The 17,816-nt window shown below is 37.4% G+C and overlaps 4 protein-coding genes across 5 annotated transcripts; 2 read left to right on the top strand and 2 right to left on the bottom strand.

The window, feature by feature from the left end:
* LOC104737510 (homeobox protein LUMINIDEPENDENS-like) lies at positions 45 to 5,132 on the bottom strand. Its single transcript, XM_010457713.2, has 13 exons — positions 4,787 to 5,132; positions 4,372 to 4,399; positions 3,958 to 4,088; positions 3,462 to 3,829; positions 3,276 to 3,369; positions 3,097 to 3,190; positions 2,870 to 2,999; positions 2,737 to 2,770; positions 2,613 to 2,656; positions 2,434 to 2,522; positions 1,715 to 2,203; positions 1,061 to 1,575; positions 45 to 762 (listed from the first exon to the last, which is right to left on the bottom strand). The coding sequence occupies exons 1-13, from the start codon at positions 4,949 to 4,951 to the stop codon at positions 175 to 177; spliced, it is 2,769 nt and encodes a 922-aa protein (XP_010456015.1). The 5' UTR covers positions 4,952 to 5,132; the 3' UTR covers positions 45 to 174.
* On the top strand, positions 5,340 to 10,367 carry LOC104737508 (cullin-1). Of its 2 annotated transcripts, XM_010457712.2 has the most exons (21): positions 5,340 to 5,421; positions 5,520 to 5,569; positions 6,000 to 6,167; positions 6,252 to 6,351; positions 6,546 to 6,731; positions 6,818 to 6,865; positions 6,950 to 7,153; positions 7,232 to 7,309; positions 7,492 to 7,581; positions 7,667 to 7,747; positions 7,869 to 7,928; positions 8,017 to 8,046; positions 8,139 to 8,225; positions 8,316 to 8,465; positions 8,549 to 8,604; positions 8,788 to 8,908; positions 8,992 to 9,153; positions 9,238 to 9,381; positions 9,457 to 9,675; positions 9,754 to 9,921; positions 10,011 to 10,367. In XM_010457712.2, exons 3-21 carry the CDS (start codon positions 6,037 to 6,039, stop codon positions 10,110 to 10,112), a joined length of 2,217 nt encoding a protein of 738 aa, XP_010456014.1. In that variant the 5' UTR covers positions 5,340 to 5,421; positions 5,520 to 5,569; positions 6,000 to 6,036; the 3' UTR covers positions 10,113 to 10,367. The 2 variants fall into 2 exon arrangements, with proteins under 2 accessions (XP_010456014.1, XP_010456013.1); XM_010457711.2 differs by having other exon boundaries at positions 5,391 to 5,569.
* LOC104737507 (NADH dehydrogenase [ubiquinone] flavoprotein 2, mitochondrial) lies at positions 10,934 to 13,940 on the top strand. Its single transcript, XM_010457710.2, has 10 exons — positions 10,934 to 11,114; positions 11,200 to 11,232; positions 11,334 to 11,399; positions 12,157 to 12,273; positions 12,370 to 12,447; positions 12,538 to 12,643; positions 12,740 to 12,786; positions 12,902 to 12,979; positions 13,096 to 13,161; positions 13,571 to 13,940. The coding sequence occupies exons 1-10, from the start codon at positions 11,046 to 11,048 to the stop codon at positions 13,676 to 13,678; spliced, it is 768 nt and encodes a 255-aa protein (XP_010456012.1). The 5' UTR covers positions 10,934 to 11,045; the 3' UTR covers positions 13,679 to 13,940.
* Positions 14,212 to 17,238, bottom strand: LOC104737506 (transcription factor UNE12). The gene is made up of 6 exons (XM_010457709.2): positions 16,651 to 17,238; positions 16,122 to 16,244; positions 15,913 to 15,978; positions 15,747 to 15,812; positions 15,026 to 15,106; positions 14,212 to 14,932 (listed from the first exon to the last, which is right to left on the bottom strand). The coding sequence occupies exons 1-6, from the start codon at positions 17,017 to 17,019 to the stop codon at positions 14,699 to 14,701; spliced, it is 939 nt and encodes a 312-aa protein (XP_010456011.1). The 5' UTR covers positions 17,020 to 17,238; the 3' UTR covers positions 14,212 to 14,698.

Raw genomic sequence — 17,816 nt, 5'->3', positions numbered from 1 at the left:
GACATTTGAAAAACTTTATCGATCTTTTCAGTTTATTGTCTATCTCTTATGAATCTTTTGTGAGTTAATTATAATAATGAAAAATCTGTGTTCCAAGATGTGAAAATGATAATTGAACCCTGACAAACAAGTATTGTATTGAAGATCAAAACGAACCAAAATCTCATATTTGTCTCAACGCCATCTTTTGTTTTGGTTCCAATAAGGGTGAGAGGAAGAATCATATTTCCTCGATGGTTGTTGCTGTTGTTGTTGTTGTTGTTGCCCCCTCACGTTAGGATGGTTCCTACTTGGGCTATGATCAGGACTCCATGATTCATATTCTCGATTGCTACTCATGTACTGGTTATTCCCTTGGTAAGAAGAAGCTTGTGACGCCAATGCTATATCGTTTCCTTGATGTGAGTAGTAACTGTTCTGACTCTGCTGCGACCTCCATGACCCCGACGATGTAGCTGTGCCAATTTGTCCTACCGGTTCCCTTACTGCATACGATGTTGTTGAGATTGGTTGTTGATGAAGATGATGATTGTGATGAAGTTGTGGTTGCATTTGTTGTTGTTGTTGTTGTTGTCTTTCCGTGTGAGACAATATGAGCGAGTTATTATATGCTGCTGTAGCATGTCGTGGGATCGCTTGTTCGTTTGTTGATTGCCATTGCATTGAGGTGACGTGAAGATGAGTACCCGATCTAGCAACTGCAGCACCGACTTGGTTTTGCCTAGAAAATGGATTCCGAATTGCTTCTTGTCCCCATCCACTCTGCAAAATTGGAATACACTTTTAATTCAATAAATAGGATAAGAAACAGTGAACATGAACATCTTGTAATGAAGGCATTGTACTCATCAGGTTATAGATCTAAACAGCTGGGGAGGACTAATAAACGGTTAGGTGCTATCTAGAGCTTGTTGTAGTTCTTTTGTTTGTTTTTTCTATATATATGTGTTTTTCCCATCATTAATTAACCATATGATTTCATTTGGCAACAATGATTTCTCATTAGGGTTCCCCAGATATGTCCAAGGAATTTGGGGTGTATAGGTTTCGAATAACGCACCATTCCAGGATTAGTTGCTGGAGTGGGAGATGGAAGAGAAACTTCGACCTTTTCTTCAACCTGCTTATTTGAGCTACTACTCGAAGTTGGTGCCCCAGTCTTAATCACATCAAGCAGTTTTACCATATCTTGGCCGCCTAAATTACTGGGCTTGCCAGAAGTCAGTGCATAAACAAGATCTGGGTTCTTAAGTAACGCAGCTAATAATTCGAGATCAGGTTCAGGACAGCTTAGAGATGATGAGGTTGTGGCAGCACCGGCAGCAGTTCTTCGTTCATCAAGTGATTCCTGAGGTTCTGTTGAACTTTCTTCCGGTGACTGTTGAGACGGAATTTCAGGGGTCAAACCGTCATCATAGTCCATTTCCCTGTCCCATGGTTCCTTAGGATTCAATGGTATAGTTTGTAGAGACTGATATGTTGTTTCTCTTTCTCGCCGGTTTCTGTTTCTCTGAACATCAGCCTCCTTGCTATTACCACCAGCAGCTACTCTCCATGCTTCATCAAGTTCCATTCCTGCAGAAATCTAGACATTATGAGAATGGGACCTGAACTACCACTAAAATAGAAGTGAACTAATGAAACATCCCTGAAAAGTCACTTTCAGCTTATTCCATAAGTGGTCAATGAGATAGAAATCTGAAGAATGGTATACCTGGAGGTACATGCCAATCAATCTGTATTCTCTTGCAATTCTTGAGAATAGTTTGTGGACTCATTTTCACCAAAATTCCCACCTTATTAGAAATGCTTTTAGAAGGTGTTAAAAAGGGTTTTTTAATTTCATCAGTTTGTATCGGGACAATTATGGCTGGTCCATCAACGGGCTGAATAGCTGAAGGTACATTTGTATCTTCAGTCTTAGCTTCACTGTTCTGACTAGGTGGAAAATCCTTGGACGACTGAAGAGCCAATGGCTTCTCAGGAACAATGGTTTTCGAATCACCAATGGCACTTGGTAAAGCATCCTTTTTACTATTCTTGCTTTGCATATAAAGGGCACGCATCTTTGCTTTCTGAATATCATCAGCAGACATAGGGCGGCTTCGAATTGAAGTTCCTATTCTTACTGTCTGAGGACTCTTTCCAGCAGCTTTTTGGCCTGGTTGTTCCACCATCTGTACTTTCCTACGTTCTTTGTTATCTGCTCCAAGCTAAGGAAACACTTTGAAGCAAAGAATTATCTGTGCTAGGAAAAGGACCATAACATGAAGCGAAGTATCTGGCTGCTCTTTTGACATGGCAGGTTTCACATGGATAATACCGACTCAATAACACAAGCAGTCTATGAGTTGAAAATGCTAACTTTTCCAATGAAATGAGAAAATGCAAACATTTGGTGCTTCAAAAAAAAGAGGTCAAACATAAGGATACATGATGGAGTTGAACCAAGCATGTGTTTCTTGGTGGAATCATCTGCAGAAGTAAGTAACAATTTTGGACCCTGTGACGATTCAAACCTCCTGGACCAAAAATACAACCAATATTTCTGAGACCACCTAACCATCAAAAGGGTACATATTCTAGATGCAAGTAAAAAATCAAACTGATACCTGACATTCTCTGACCTTCCATTTGTAAGGCTAAGTATATCTTCCTGTTACAACGAAAACAGGTTTTATGGAACTGACGTAGTACAAATAATAGGAAAAGATTAATAATGTATGCCCCACTTACAGGATTACTAGTATCACCCATGATTTCAGCAATACTGCATAACAAGGCAGAATTTAATGAGTAAAAATGTCACTAAACAACAAAATTGGAGGTAAGAAAAAAGTATCTAGCCAACACATAAACTACAACTTGCCTCTGTTTCAGAAGCAATTGACTCTGCGAATCAATTTGCGAATTGTTACGATTCTGTTTCTTCATAGCTTGGATTTTAGCAAATAACTTGGTCCATCTTGATAACAAACCTTTTGCCCTGTTTGATATGTCTGATCTTCAAATCAGATAATGAAATCGAAGAAATCACAACACGAACTTTGGCATTAATGAAAGTAACACAGCATTTAAGTTTATAAGAAATTACACCTGACGTCCTATAGAAACGAAGTCCATTGACGCTTTGCAATATGGCTGACATATTTTCAGGAGATGCTTTGTGAAGAGGCAAATGACAAAGAACCTGCGTGCTATATATCAGTTATCCATAATACAACAATTTTTAGTTTCTTTTCAGCAATCCGGCTGCAAGTATATTAATCTAGTACCTTCAGGATAAGGAGTAAGACACTTGTTTGCTCTTCAGCAGCAGCTTGACTCAACCATGTTGTAAGTATCAAAACCCCTCCTTTTGATAAAAACCTGTGCACACACAGAAAATGACAGTAAAGATGGGAATACAGAAACTATAAAATATATAAGACGTTGAGTGAAAGAAAACACTCAATTAGTACCAGATCAGTACGGAAGAATCTTGAATCTGCATGATCCACTCCATTAATTTCACTTGGCCTGAAAATGTTTCTTCTTTACGCAACAGAGAAAATATATTCTCAACAAAGTATTTGTCTGAGTCACTGATGTCGGGTGGAATATCCTCGGGTGGCATAAGTGCCACTGTTTCACCTTCACCCCAACTTATAGAACATGCCTCTGGATGTACAGAGTTCAAGGGAACGGGATCAACATGATTTCTGGTATTGTTATTTTCCGGAACGCCATCACCTTGTAGAGCATCTGAATTGGACAAAATTAGCTTCTCTCTTGAAAGCCTGACCTGTTTCCTTACCCTTGTCTTTTGAGTAACAAAAAAATCTCGAACCTGCCATTGAAAGAAATAATAGGGATACCACCAAAGTCTCATGAGCACCTCAACATGACAGATCAAAACTGACATATAATTCAAAACGCATCGCCAAACAGAGTACTTATAAAGAAGAAGAACAATACCTGGGCGACTGTGATGCCAAATAGAGCACTTATCTCCCGAGAGTCCCTCTTACTAATAGCATCTTTAACTGCGAAAACTGCTTGTAGATACTTAGCAGCCTTTGGATTCAACAAGTCTCTTGGCCGCTTTCCTGAAATATTTAAAACTTCATCAGATACGAGGTATCAAGTAAGCAACAGTTGGGTGTGCTTGTTTAAGGAACACATCAACAACAAATTGAAACACTTTCTGTGATACGCCTTCAAGACAAAGAGAGGAAGAAATGATATCATGAAAGGATAGCAGTGACAAACTTAGTATACGAAAACAAACTAAAAATGCTTGAAGGAGACTGAGGGGAACAAAATCAGTCCATATGCCCGGTAATATGCATGATTATACCAAAAGATCCCACGAATCCAAACAAAACTCACCAATTTTAATGGACAACGCACCAGCAGCCTGCAAAAATAGAAGCAAAACAGAATCAATGCTTTTAACAGAGATGATTCAAATGATTACTTAAAGGGAGAAGTAACTTCTAAACAGCTGAACCATCACCATTACAGTACGAACCCACATGTAACGGGCCCAGAAGTTATACTGTGAAGCAAAGCTATTATCACCGAAGCTAACCAATTCACAGAAGAAGCAACGAGGTCGAGCTATAAGAATGTATACAAAAGATACCTCTACGTTTGCTAGACTCAATACCCTTACAACGAATTTACCCCAAAACCCGATTAACTTGTCCTTCTCAGCTTTTCCCATATCGCCAAAAAACACCATTACCCAAAACAAATAAAAAAGAACTTCCGATACCATATAACATCAAAAACGATGACCCACCATTTCTTGCGCGAGGGGGTTAACGCCGGTGAGTTTGCATTGGGCAACGACGACATCTTGGAGCTGATCGATCTGGCTATGGAAAAGCTCCTTCTGCGAATCCAATAGCTCCATCAAAGACTCCACCGAGCTCCCGATCTCTATCTCATCCTTGAACGCGTCCATGGCCGCCGACGGAAAACTCGAAGACCAATACGCAAACCGAATTCAAAATGTGCATCAGTGAATGAATATACGTCTGTATCTAGGACTCAGTGAATTCTATGAACATGGCTACCTAATTTTCTGATTCTAGGAAAAAAAAAAAAATTCGAATCCGAGTTAGGGTTTGGGTTTGAGTAAAGGACAGCAAAATAAGGGGGCATAAAAGTAAATAAGTTACTTACTATACATAAGAAAAACCTAAAACGCTGCGTTTTGAAACAGATCTGCAAGCAAAAAGGTTGTTTTAATATTAATAAATCTGTTGACATAATAAAAAGAAATAACATAATCAATTATTAATTATTATCTTTTTATTTTGTGAAAAAATATAATAAAAATCTATGACCTTGAAAATAATATTTAGAAGAGAGAAGGGAGTTTGTTACCCAGAGAGATATCCTTTTATTTTCTTTTCACCGCCCTTGTCAAAGGTCTCGTCTCCTCTCTCTTTCTCTCTATATTACGCCTTTTTTTTTCTGAACGATTCTCAGGGTTTTGATTCTATCTCTCGCTTATTTCTCGATCGCAGCTGCTCTCGCCGATCCTGGAGAATCGGATTCGTCACCGTCTTGTTTAGAGGTACGGCGACGCCTTTTGTCTGATTTAGGGTTTAAGATCTCGTGTTATCGCTACTCGTCTCTCGATTTCACGATTGCTTTGTTCCTTTTTGACGGTTGATTTTTAGATCATCGTCTTTTTTGTTTCGTCTATCTAGGTTTTTTATTTGAGTTTGTTTGGGATCGGGATTGTGCTAGGGTTACATCGGTCTCTCTGGATTGTGTTATTTTTCTTGGATTGTTTGTTTCTCGAGTATCCCTTGGTGTATTATACTTTGTTTGGCTTCGTTTTCTATAGAATCTTGTAGTTTTGATTTGTGTTCGTTGTTGAAAGTAGTTTTGATTTTGATAATGTGGTTGTTAAATGTTTTATACTAGCATCTATCGTTTCGTTGTGATTCTTGTTGTTACCGGTGCTCTAAAATTTGGTTTTCTCCTTGTTCTTTGATTAGTTTGGGTTCAGGAGAGCTTGACTAGCTGTTTGTCAACATGGAGCGCAAGACGATTGACTTGGAGCAAGGATGGGACTATATGCAGACTGGTATTACCAAGCTGAAACGGATTCTGGAAGGATTGCCTGAGCCACAATTTGACTCCGAGCAGTATATGATGCTTTACACGTAAGTTTTATACTTGTTTATTACCATATAGCAGTTTAGTTGCTTGTAACCGGTGCTTATGATGGGGTTGTATGTGATTCTCAGGACTATCTACAATATGTGCACCCAGAAGCCTCCTCATGATTACTCGCAGCAGCTTTATGACAAGTATCGTGAAGCATTTGAGGAGTATATCAACTCAACAGTGAGTCTGATTGATATTTAGATTCTAATTTAAATTCCCTGTGAAGTTTTTTTCTACCTTCACTCATTGTCTGAATCTTGAGATAATACTTTTGTGCATGATTCCATCTGTTAAGAAGTCTTGTACCCTCTTGATTCTTAAGTTGATAAAATGGTTTTGATTATTAATATGCTCTCTTGTTTTCTGTTTTTTAGGTATTGCCTGCTTTGAGGGAGAAGCATGATGAATATATGCTGCGGGAGCTGGTTAAAAGATGGTCGAACCATAAAGTTATGGTTAGATGGCTATCCCGCTTCTTCTACTATCTCGACCGTTACTTCATTGCTCGGAGATCACTTCCACCACTGAATGAAGTTGGTCTGACATGCTTCCGTGACCTGGTACGGCATTCATTCTTGTGATTTTAGTATAGCTTTCCGTTTTATTTAAATATATGTTAACTTTTCCTTGATTTTCTTTGCTTCAGGTTTATAATGAGTTGCATTCTAAGGTCAAAGAAGCTGTGATAGCACTTGTAAGTTATGCCATCAATAATGTTTAGTTTTATCCAACTTTTGTTGCTTGATACAAGGTCGAACATGAAATGTTCTTTTGTCAGGTTGATAAAGAACGGGAGGGCGAGCAGATTGATAGGGCGCTACTGAAAAACGTATTAGATATCTATGTAGAGATTGGAATGGGACAGATGGAAAGATATGAAGAAGATTTCGAAAGCTTCATGCTTCAGGATACAGCATCTTACTATTCTCGCAAGGCATCAAGCTGGATCCAGGAAGATTCTTGCCCTGATTACATGTTGAAGGCATGACTCTTGACATCATTTTCTTAATTTTCACACTAGTTAAATGTAGTCATTAACTTTTGTGCTTTCATGTTCCAGTCTGAAGAATGTCTAAAGAAGGAGAGGGAGAGAGTCGCTCACTACCTTCACTCAAGCAGTGAGCCAAAGCTGGTTGAGGTTGTTTATGATACAATATGCACTGCATGATTTAATTTAACATGTACTATTACGTTTGATGAAGGATCCTTATTCTTGCATAGCCTTAACGTTGTATCGTTACTTTTCAGAGTCCTGAATTGTATAGTCTTGGCATATATTATTTTATATCTTAGACTTATATAGTTATCTTTTGTACGCAGAAAGTACAACATGAACTGTTGGTTGTATATGCAACTCAGCTTCTAGAAAAAGAGCACTCAGGTTGCCGGGCATTGCTAAGAGATGACAAGGTAAAGCAAGTATTTTTGTTCGTTATTGTTAGTGGGTTAGTGTGTGTAATTCTGTATTTGATGGAGTATATATGTTTACTTTCAGGTGGATGACCTGTCCAGGATGTACAGACTTTACCATAAAATTGTGCGTGGTTTGGAACCCGTTGCAAACATTTTTAAGCAGGTTACTTACCTATCTTCATTCTATTAATTATGATTACCGAAGGGATTGGCTTTCCTTCATGTTTTATTTTTGTTCGCTTATAAATTGTACCCCATTAACTGTAACGTGTTATTGTATGCAGCATGTCACAGCTGAGGGTAACGCTCTTGTCCAACAGGCCGAAGATACGGCTACTAATCAGGTTCGTATTATTTTACTTGTTACATTTGGATAACTCTTCTGTTTTGTCTGCTTCACTTGTGATTGCTGAGATCTTTTTTATTCCACAGGCTGCAAATACTGCTAGCGTCCAGGAACAGGTAAAATAGTTTTGATATTTGGGAATCTAGTCACTCACTTTTTTTGGGAGATAAAATTGTTTACGATTTACTTATCCTCTCACTCTTATCAGGTTCTTATCAGAAAAGTGATCGAACTTCATGATAAATACATGGTCTATGTCACCGAGTGTTTCCAGAACCACACCCTCTTCCATAAGGTTTGATGTACTTTCTACTTATTTGTCATGCGCCTATCTTATTCAAGTTTATGATGTGTAACTAACCAAGTTTTTTGAAACACATTATAGGCTTTGAAAGAGGCATTTGAGATTTTCTGTAACAAAACAGTCGCTGGAAGTTCAAGTGCTGAATTACTTGCAACATTTTGCGACAATATTCTCAAGAAGGGGGGAAGTGAAAAGCTGAGTGATGAAGCCATTGAAGATACGCTTGAGAAGGTACACCTTTTCGTAAAACTGTTTTTGCTTATCTCTTTTCTGCTCTCCTGAAATCGGTCCTGAATTTTATAATGTTGTTACAGGTTGTCAAATTGCTTGCTTATATAAGTGACAAGGATCTTTTTGCCGAGTTCTACAGGTAAATCTCCCATTCCAGTCTTGATTTATTTGTAAATCCGGCTTTTTGGCTTCTGATCTTTGTTTTGCAATTTTTTTTGTTTATACTACCTTTTTGTGGGAAGGCCTTCCAACAACATAGAATTAGATTGACAAAACGTTGGAGTACTGAGTTGCAAGCTGTTTTATTTATGTTTGATTGCAGGAAGAAGCTAGCCCGTAGACTCTTGTTTGATCGCAGTGCTAATGATGATCATGAGAGAAGTATCCTTACAAAACTTAAGCAACAATGTGGTGGACAGTTTACTTCTAAGATGGAGGGCATGGTTAGTTTCCCTGTGTTTCTTATCTAAGTCGTACTTGCTCTGATTGTTTATGTTTTCTATATTATTTAATCTGTTGGTTACAGGTTACGGATTTGACATTGGCAAGAGAAAACCAAAACAGTTTCGAGGAATATCTAGGCAAAAACCCTGCTGCAAACCCAGGGATTGACTTGACCGTCACTGTTCTTACCACTGGTTTCTGGCCAAGTTACAAATCATTCGACATAAATCTACCTAGTGAAATGGTAAATGATTTTATGTTTTTCTTATCTTCTTGAAAATGAGAAAGGTTGCTCCAGATAGATCTAATTCGTTTATTCTTTGTTCAGATCAAGTGTGTTGAAGTCTTCAAAGGGTTTTATGAAACGAAAACGAAACACAGGAAGCTTACCTGGATCTATTCACTAGGAACTTGTCACATCAACGGGAAGTTTGATCAGAAGCCCATCGAGTTAATTGTGTCTACTTACCAGGTACCTTTTGTTTCTCAAGAAATGTTGGTAATTATTTTAATTATTTTTAATCATTGGCGTTCTTTATCTTTTTAGGCTGCTGTGCTTCTACTCTTCAACACAACTGACAAATTGAGTTACACTGAGATCTTGACTCAACTGAACCTAAGCCATGAAGATCTAGTTAGGTTGCTTCATTCTTTGTCATGTGCGAAGTACAAGATTCTCCTCAAGGAGCCAAGCACCAAGACTGTCTCCCAGAGTGATGTCTTCGAATTCAACTCCAAATTCACCGATAGAATGCGCAGAATCAAGGTTTGTGACATTAATGTTATTACTCAAATCTCTGTCAATCAACATCTTCTTTTACATATTCGGTGTTTTGCATCACAGATCCCTCTTCCTCCAGTTGATGAAAGGAAGAAAGTCGTTGAAGATGTTGATAAAGACAGACGCTATGCAATTGATGCTGCCATTGTCAGAATCATGAAGAGCAGGAAAGTATTGGGACATCAACAACTCGTTTCTGAGTGCGTTGAGCAACTTAGCCGAATGTTCAAGGTAAACTAAATATTATATACACAATTGAGGATGCTTGTAGTGATGAGTTCATGAAACTAATTGTGGATTCGTATGATTTTTTGTCGCAGCCTGATATTAAAGCGATCAAGAAACGTATGGAGGATTTAATAACAAGAGATTATTTGGAGAGGGACAAGGAGAATCCTAACATGTTTAGGTACTTGGCTTAGGGCGCAAAAACAACTGTGGAAGTGGGTTGGCTCATGAAAGGTAGTGCACCGAAGCATCTGCTTGTATATTAGAAGTCCATATGGATACACTCCTTAAAAAAGAATTTATTTCTTTCGTTTTCAATTTTTTTAAATTCTCTTTTGCTAAAAATTCGGAAGTGCTGTTTTTTCTTTTTTTTTTGGGATGCAATTTGCCTTTTGGGAACTGTTTCTTGGATATTGAATGGAGATGGAGGAGTTGCCTTAATGAATGAATCTCTGCTTTCAAAATATGTTCTTCATTTGATAATCTGCATTAACTTCAAAAGACAATTGTTATGTGCAATTGGCTTCGAAACAAGTACAAATAGGTTTAACTAGATCAGATTAGATAGGAAGAAGAGAGTTGCATGAATTTATCACTGATAAAGTGATGCAAAAAACATGGTGGTGCTAAGGATTGAACAGCCATTCCATACTTGATATTTTTCATGAACTGTTTTAGAATTCCGAAGGAACGTGTGATGACCATACCAAAAAGAGGAGTATGGGTTTTTTTACAAGCAATGGCGAGATACAATATGCAAATCTTTCTAGTTCCTGCGACAAGTATTAATAAATCCGTGGCTGAGCTCTGAAAAGAAAATTAATGAGTTGGTCTTGTGGTATCAGAACCAGCAAATCCCTTCCTAATGTATATGTGGGTAATTATTTATGAAAATGGGCCTTTTAAATCCAGTCGTATGTATCAAGTATAATAGGTGAACTGGACTGTTTAGCGGGCCCAAAGTTGCTTGTGGTCAATCCTGCGCCAGGTGATAGAGTGTGAGATACACGAGTCTAGTCTAGCGCTCCTTCGTTTTCTCTTCTTCTTTCTTCTCTCTCTCAGATCAAAACTAACAAACAAACAAAAAAAGCTTCGTGTGCGTCTCTCGTCCTCTAAGTTTGTCGAAAATGCTGGCCAGGCTCGCTGCTAAGCGTCTTCTCGAGATCCGTCAAGTTTTCCGTCAACCAACTTCTCAGGTAGGTATTTCTCAAAATTTCTCTCATTTTTTTTGTCAGGCTCTTTCCCAATCTCATACTCCGTTTGGTGATTTCTATCTTACAGGCGTCTCGTAGCTTATCGACGGCCTTAAACTACGTGAGTGTTTTGGATATTCTCGCTGATTTTTGCTTTTAATTTTTCTGATTTTGAAATTAAATTGACATTTGATTTTTTGTTGTTGTTTTGATGGCTTATAGCATCTGGATTCTCCTGATAACAAACCCGATCTCCCATGGGAGTTTTCAGAGGCAAACAAATCTAAGGTCAGTGAAATTAAATCGCTTCTTGATTTTTGATAATGACGAAAAATTTAACAGTGCGTTGAACGAATTAGGGATTTTATTTTATTAAGTCGATACAGGTACGAACTCCTTTGATGATGTAAATTTTCACCTTAGTTGGGTGAATTTTGTGGTGAACGGCTATGGTAGAAACAAATTATACTGTTACTGGAAAATGTATGAATCATTAGCTCTCGTTCCCTACTGATTATACATCTCATACTAGAATCAGCTTCAAATATGTTTCGGGTGGGTGTGAGTGACTTACATTGTCTTTCTACTTAGAACAGAAAGAGTTTTTGTAATGTTTTGATGGGATTTAAGGAATGGTTTGTTTGATCCCAAATCCTAACTAACATATTCCTTGGCTTCTAATTACGCATCATGATCCTGTGAGTTGGTATTCCTAGAAAAAGATACTTATACGGCAAAAACTGGGATTTTCTGATATTTTCGGTTGTTTATATGTGTTTATTTTTGAACTGATTTTAGGGAGACTCAGAATGAGGGGCCTGAATGGCCAATAGATTGTCCGAAACTGCTTATATGTGTCAAATAGATTGTTCGGAAATTAGTTAGCCTGTTTTGTGGAATTAAACTACTAATATGTTCTTGTGCATTTTGTTCCAGTTTACTGTATCTTTATGTCTGGCTGCAGTAGTCTTTCATAGAAAGTGAATTCTATTTCCCCATGCATCCAGATTTTCTGGAAATATAATATTTTGTCCAAACTGTGTAGGTTAAGGAGATACTCTCTTACTATCCAACGAATTACAAGCAGTCTGCAGTTATTCCGCTTCTAGATCTTGCACAACAGCAGCATGGAGGCTGGCTCCCTGTTTCAGCGATGAATGCAGTATGTTTTCGTTTCAAGTATATTTCAATTTTTTCTCAAAATATTGAAAGGATATTGTGAAGAGGGAGTTCATAACAATACAACAAAAATTTGCAGGTTGCTAAAGTTATAGAAGTTGCACCTATCCGTGTTTATGAGGTTGCAACATTTTACTCAATGTTCAACAGGGCAAAGGTAAGAAATACTTACTACCCCATAAACTCAAGTCTCTACTGTGCTTGTCAAAACACATATCCCATACCCATGTTTCATTTGCTCGTATAGGTTGGAAAGTATCACCTTCTAGTTTGTGGCACAACCCCTTGCATGATCCGTGGTTCACGAGACATCGAATCAGCTTTGCTAGACCATTTGGGAGTGAAACGCGGTGGTAAAGTTCTATTAGAAACCTTTCATTAAAAAAGCAAACAAAAGCAGCATACGATGATGTTCAGTCATAACAATATTCTGTATTATGTTTTTGCAGAAGTCACAAAGGATGGTTTGTTCTCTGTTGGAGAAATGGAATGCATGGTATATATTTCACATCACCTCTCTTCTTTCCGTAAATTGCAGAGCCATCACCAAGATTAGTTCTTTCGCATGAAAAGATAACAATATAAATCTCATGTGTTTGGTTTTGTTACAGGGATGTTGTGTTAATGCACCCATGATCACTGTGGCCGACTATTCCAATGGATCAGACGGATATACATATAACTATTTCGTATGTCAATCTCATCGAATAACTTTTCTTTTCTCCCGCATTATTTTAATTTTTGATGTGGTTTAAGACGGAAAGAGTAAAATTCTATTTACATTGTCTTATGCTACAATACACAGGAGGATTTGACTCCAGAGAAAGTCGTAGATATCGTTGAAAAGCTGAGAAAAGGAGAGAAGCCGCCGGTAAGACATTAACCCAACCCGTTGCATTTGGATACTTTCCTGATGTTCTTCTCGTACTATAGCGTACTATAGCATTGCATCGGTTTGGTAAAACAATCTATTTGTATAACGGTATAGGGGTGCCCAATCTGGTTTCGGTTCACTTTGTTGGATTTTGGATTTTCCGGTTTTTATTGGGTTTTCTTTAGGACTATATGAAAAATTTGAGGTTTGAAATTGTTAATTTTCTTCACGGTTAAGGTTTGTTTAGATATATAGCAAAAATGGAACCACCGCATTGGTTTGTTCCCTGTTTGGTTTGGTTTTCGGATTGATTTTGGTTTTAGGTTCAGTTTAAACCAGGTTGGACATACCCTCTAAAGCGAAAACCCTAATCCAGCTTCTCATTATGTTAATCTTTGTTTTTCAGCATGGAACTCAGAACCCGCAGAGGATCAAGTGTGGACCAGAAGGAGGAAATACGACACTGCTTGGAGAGCCTAAGCCACCGCAGTTCCGTGATCTTGACGCATGCTAAGCTAAGTTCTGTTCGCCGCATTTGTATGTGGTTTAATAACGCAAAGGCTATAGCGATGTTTGACGCCTGTAGCATCAAATTGAGTTTACATTGTAGTCTTCTCGGTTTTGGAGTTTAAACCCATTTCAAACAAATTACCAAAGCCATCCTCTCTTATTATTCCAAGATTTTGTGAAATTGTAATAAAGACTTGTATGTGTTACTTTAAAACCCAAGAATTTTCAAACTTCTTTCAGAAAATTTAATTGGCAGACTTGCACAATTTTGTAGTTTATTTTACTAATAACAAAATAATCAATGGGTTTTTGGTTTATTATTCCAAAAGCTAACAAAATTATAAATAGATTTCCTAAATTTATCTCCATCCCAATGCAAAATGTAAACATGGGAGTTTGAATCACTACATGTCCTTCCCCAATATGTAGAGTATATACTTCATCCTTTGATAGTTGGATATTCAAATTTTAAAAACTCAAACCAAAAAAAGAACACAACAAATGTCTTTTTCTCCAAAAATCTTGATTCATGGGAACAGATTATTAATGTTTTCTCATTATTATATAACTCCAAATTCATACAAAACAAATAGGAATACAAGGGATTACAAATTACAAATACTTATTTTTATTTTTTTCTCAAATTGTACAAAACTAAACAATGTCCCACAACTTCCCACTACTACTACTAAATAATGATAATAATACCCCTTGAAGCTCCATCCTCAACTTCCCACTAAAAATCTTGAAAACAAAAAGTTGCTTTCATCAAAGTCCACCTAAAATAAAGGTAAAATGATAACAATCTCCAATATTTTAATCAAGTGAGCTTTTTGACAATTTTTTCCCTTCTACTGCAAATCCTACGTTGATTCCATCTACAAAGCCTTTTTCACTTTTTTTACCTTTCCTTCCAGATGAAACAAGTAGGTGTGAGAGGGAGGAGAGAAGAAACCAGAGTCATTAGAGCAGAAGCAAACGCTATGTTGGATTGCTGTACAAAACTCATTTTTGTGCACAAATCCTACTGTGGAGGATTAGTCTCAGGCTTCACCACCGAAGATGTATCCGGAGGCTGAGAATGGTAAATTGCCATTGCCAACGAGATAGGCATCATACAAAGAGCCTTTGATTGAAGAAGCTGCATCGCTGCTCCAACATTTTCTTCCATCAATTTAGCTACTTGACGTTCTGTCCCATCGTTAGACCATTTCTCCCATGCGGGTTGCGGAGCTCTTCCACCGTCACCCGTTTCATCCTATTGAGATTTTAAGAAAGAAAACTTGAATGAAAACCCCATTACACAAGTTTTGACCTTTTCTCCATTTTTTTCTTTAAAAAGTTTATTTACCTCAACTGATGATGAAAGAGGCATATCAGTAACAAGTGGAGCAACTGCACCGGCTCCACCAAGTCGGCTCATGCTCAAAACCTACCAAAAGTTGACCAAAGAGACATAGATATCATTCAAAGAGATAAGCTTTATCCCACACGAAAATTATATAAATAAAAAAGCTTTACTTTTTCAGATGAGCATGGAAGATTTCACAAGAAACACATTTTTATTTTTATTTAAAACAAAAGATGTACTATCTTATCAGAAATCCATCATTGCATTCTATTTCTTTGGTGTCTCCATTAACTTTTAAAGTAAAGCAGCTTTCTTTTTTAGCTTGCGAGAGCTTTAAGTAACCGACTGCATTTTTTGATGTAAGAAGCATTTGATCTATTATAATGTGATCATGATGATTGTAATTAATGTTCGAATATGGTATTATAATCCTAAACGGTCATTAGCCTTCCCTATGACAAAACAAAAAGTGAAAAAAGACTAAATGCCAAAGAAATCAAAAGCATTTATGACTTGTTTATTCTTTCCAACATTAAAAAACTGATCTAATCAGATTGAAATTTAGTTGAAGGGTAGGTGATGGTGGGACCAAAAGTAAGACCAGAAATCCATCTAGAGAATTTTAGATCTCTAATCTTATAATATGAACAAACAGATTTAAGATATTGCCTAGGGAACAATATGAACATTCAAGATAAGAGATCTTAGACTGGTTATATACCTTAACTTGGAGTCTGAGAAACTTGACATAATCGACAATCTCATCGATCATAGCAGCTCTATCGGTCTGCAAATGAAGACAGGAGAAACATTAACTGTTAAAAACCTTTCTAGAACTCCATATAATAGAAATGAGAAATGTTATCGTACAGGGGAAAGATACTGACCTTGTTCACAGTAGGTACAAGTTCCTGCAGTGCCCTGATCCGTTCTGCTATTCTTTCCCTACGTAGCTGTGGCAAAGTAAAACAAACATTCAGCTCATCCCTCCATAAAACCAAAGAGATCACTACACGATGGTCCATGTCTACAACTCAACGACCAACAACAACATGTATATCACAGGGAAAAGACCAAAAGAGTATCTGAAATTTACCCTCTCAGCAATGCTATGTGGATCAGTAGCCTGACCACGCCTAGCTCGAACCCTAGGGCGGATTGAGGTAGGCTGATGTGGCGCCGATGGAGCTGGCTGTTGCATTGGCTGCCCATGGAAAACCTTCAAAACAACACAAAACAGACGAAAACTTAAAACCATTTGCACAAGATTTCACTTCATAAGATGTAAAGAAAAGCACTTATAGCACAATAAGAGATTGTTTCTACAACAGGTTAAGGAATGAATAAATCAAGTTAGATGACAAAATCAGCCACACAGCTACATGAACTAGTACGAAGTTGCTCATAGAGTAACACGAGTTAACATATTGGTTTCTACTAAACAAACCAAAATCCTTTAGATTCAACAGCTCAAAACAAGTACCCAAAGCAACTCTACCAACATTGCTAAAAAGTTACCAAAAATGTTATCTTGAAAACCCTCAAAATCAATTTCTCCCATTTTCTCACAAAGCAAACAAAATAAGTTACAAAAATCTAAGAAACTAACAACTTAAAAAACTTACAGGTTTCATAGAAGAACATCGATTATCAACAACATCATCTGAGAATCGTTTCCCACTTCCATGTCCTCCTTCAGGTCTAAGAAACCCTCCTCCAGGTCCTTTCCCTTGATCAAGACTTAACCCTAGAGGAAACATCTGATTGTGAAACCCAGTTGGTCCACTTCCTCCTAACCCACCCATATGACTTCCTTCGTCTCCAGAACCCAACTGCAACATCATCGGCGGTGCTCCCCCGCCTAATCCGCCGTCAACTCCAGATAAACCGGCTCCGGAAGAGGCTGAGAAGTTAGGAAGACCGAGGATTTGCTCGAAGAAATCATCAGAAGGAGTTTGGTCAGAAAGGTTCTCGTGAGGGTTGTTACCAGCCATGGTTTGAGCTAAAAAAACAGAGACTTTTGACTCGGCCGAGTCACTGTGAGTTACGAATAGCGAGTTGGAAACCTTCAAGAAAATATTTATTACATGCGAAAGCTATACACAGATTTTAATGTTTTTTTTTTTGTTTTGTTTTTTGGGTTGATGAGATTTTTGAGATGCTTTAAAACGAATGAGGACGAACAAGACAGAGACGAGAAAGGAGCAGAAGAAAAGTGAAAACTTTATGCTCTGTTTATAAAATTTATCTTTTTTGTAAAAGGACCTTACTTTTTCAGATTTATTTCATTTTTGCCATCTCCTTATTTTGCCTTCCAGAAACACAAATAAAATATATATAAATGGGCTGAGTTTTTATCCTGATTGGGCCTTCTCTTCTGTGTTTTTTCGCTTTCGCTTTCCCTTTTTTTTTTTTTCCTCGACTCATGTCCATTTTTTGTTTAATTTTTAGAAAAATAATAGTTTATGTAATTTGAATTATAAAATATCATAAGAATTTTATATTATAAGCTAAAAAAGTTTATAATCATATCGACTTGTTTTGGAAACTTAGCGTCTAGCGCCATCTAAACAAGTAACAACCCTTTTAAACCGGTTTTAGCGTTTGAATATTGCGTCGAGGAGTGTACGAGAGTGCCAAGCTGCGCTTATATCCTTTCGCTTCTGAATAGATAATTTTTTGGGCTTCAAGTTAGCCCATAATAATATTTTGGGCTTGTTGGTCTTCGATTTGTTTTTGCAAGATTTTGACAATTATTAGTAGTGATCTTCTTTTGTGGTTAAACCTTTTA

Source organism: Camelina sativa, chromosome 13, assembly GCF_000633955.1.
Source record: "Camelina sativa cultivar DH55 chromosome 13, Cs, whole genome shotgun sequence".
In the NCBI taxonomy this organism is placed as follows: domain Eukaryota; kingdom Viridiplantae; phylum Streptophyta; class Magnoliopsida; order Brassicales; family Brassicaceae; genus Camelina; species Camelina sativa.
The sequence above is the reverse complement of the archived record's forward strand: the minus strand, read 5'-3'. Positions and strand labels throughout refer to the sequence as shown.

Bases quoted from the DNA above. Each gene is read 5' to 3' on its own strand.
- LOC104737510 (XM_010457713.2), bottom strand. From the start codon at position 4,951: ATGGACGCGTTCAAGGATGAGATAGAGATCGGGAGCTCGGTGGAGTCT. The intron at 3,191-3,275 runs GTACTAGATTAA...TATAGCACGCAG, and splicing joins TCTTACTCCTTATCCTGAAG to GTTCTTTGTCATTTGCCTCT. The intron at 1,576-1,714 runs GTATACCATTCT...AGATTTCTGCAG, and splicing joins TGATTGGCATGTACCTCCAG to GAATGGAACTTGATGAAGCA.
- LOC104737508 (XM_010457712.2), top strand. From the start codon at position 6,037: ATGGAGCGCAAGACGATTGACTTGGAGCAAGGATGGGACTATATGCAG. The intron at 9,676-9,753 runs GTTTGTGACATT...TTTGCATCACAG, and splicing joins ATAGAATGCGCAGAATCAAG to ATCCCTCTTCCTCCAGTTGA. The intron at 9,922-10,010 runs GTAAACTAAATA...TTTTTGTCGCAG, and splicing joins AACTTAGCCGAATGTTCAAG to CCTGATATTAAAGCGATCAA.
- LOC104737507 (XM_010457710.2), top strand. From the start codon at position 11,046: ATGCTGGCCAGGCTCGCTGCTAAGCGTCTTCTCGAGATCCGTCAAGTT. The intron at 12,644-12,739 runs GTAAAGTTCTAT...ATGTTTTTGCAG, and splicing joins TTTGGGAGTGAAACGCGGTG to AAGTCACAAAGGATGGTTTG. The intron at 13,162-13,570 runs GTAAGACATTAA...TTTGTTTTTCAG, and splicing joins GAAAAGGAGAGAAGCCGCCG to CATGGAACTCAGAACCCGCA.
- LOC104737506 (XM_010457709.2), bottom strand. From the start codon at position 17,019: ATGGCTGGTAACAACCCTCACGAGAACCTTTCTGACCAAACTCCTTCT. The intron at 15,813-15,912 runs GTCAGTATCTTT...CTTCATTTGCAG, and splicing joins TTGTACCTACTGTGAACAAG to ACCGATAGAGCTGCTATGAT. The intron at 15,107-15,746 runs GTATATAACCAG...AACTTTTGGTAG, and splicing joins TTCTCAGACTCCAAGTTAAG to GTTTTGAGCATGAGCCGACT.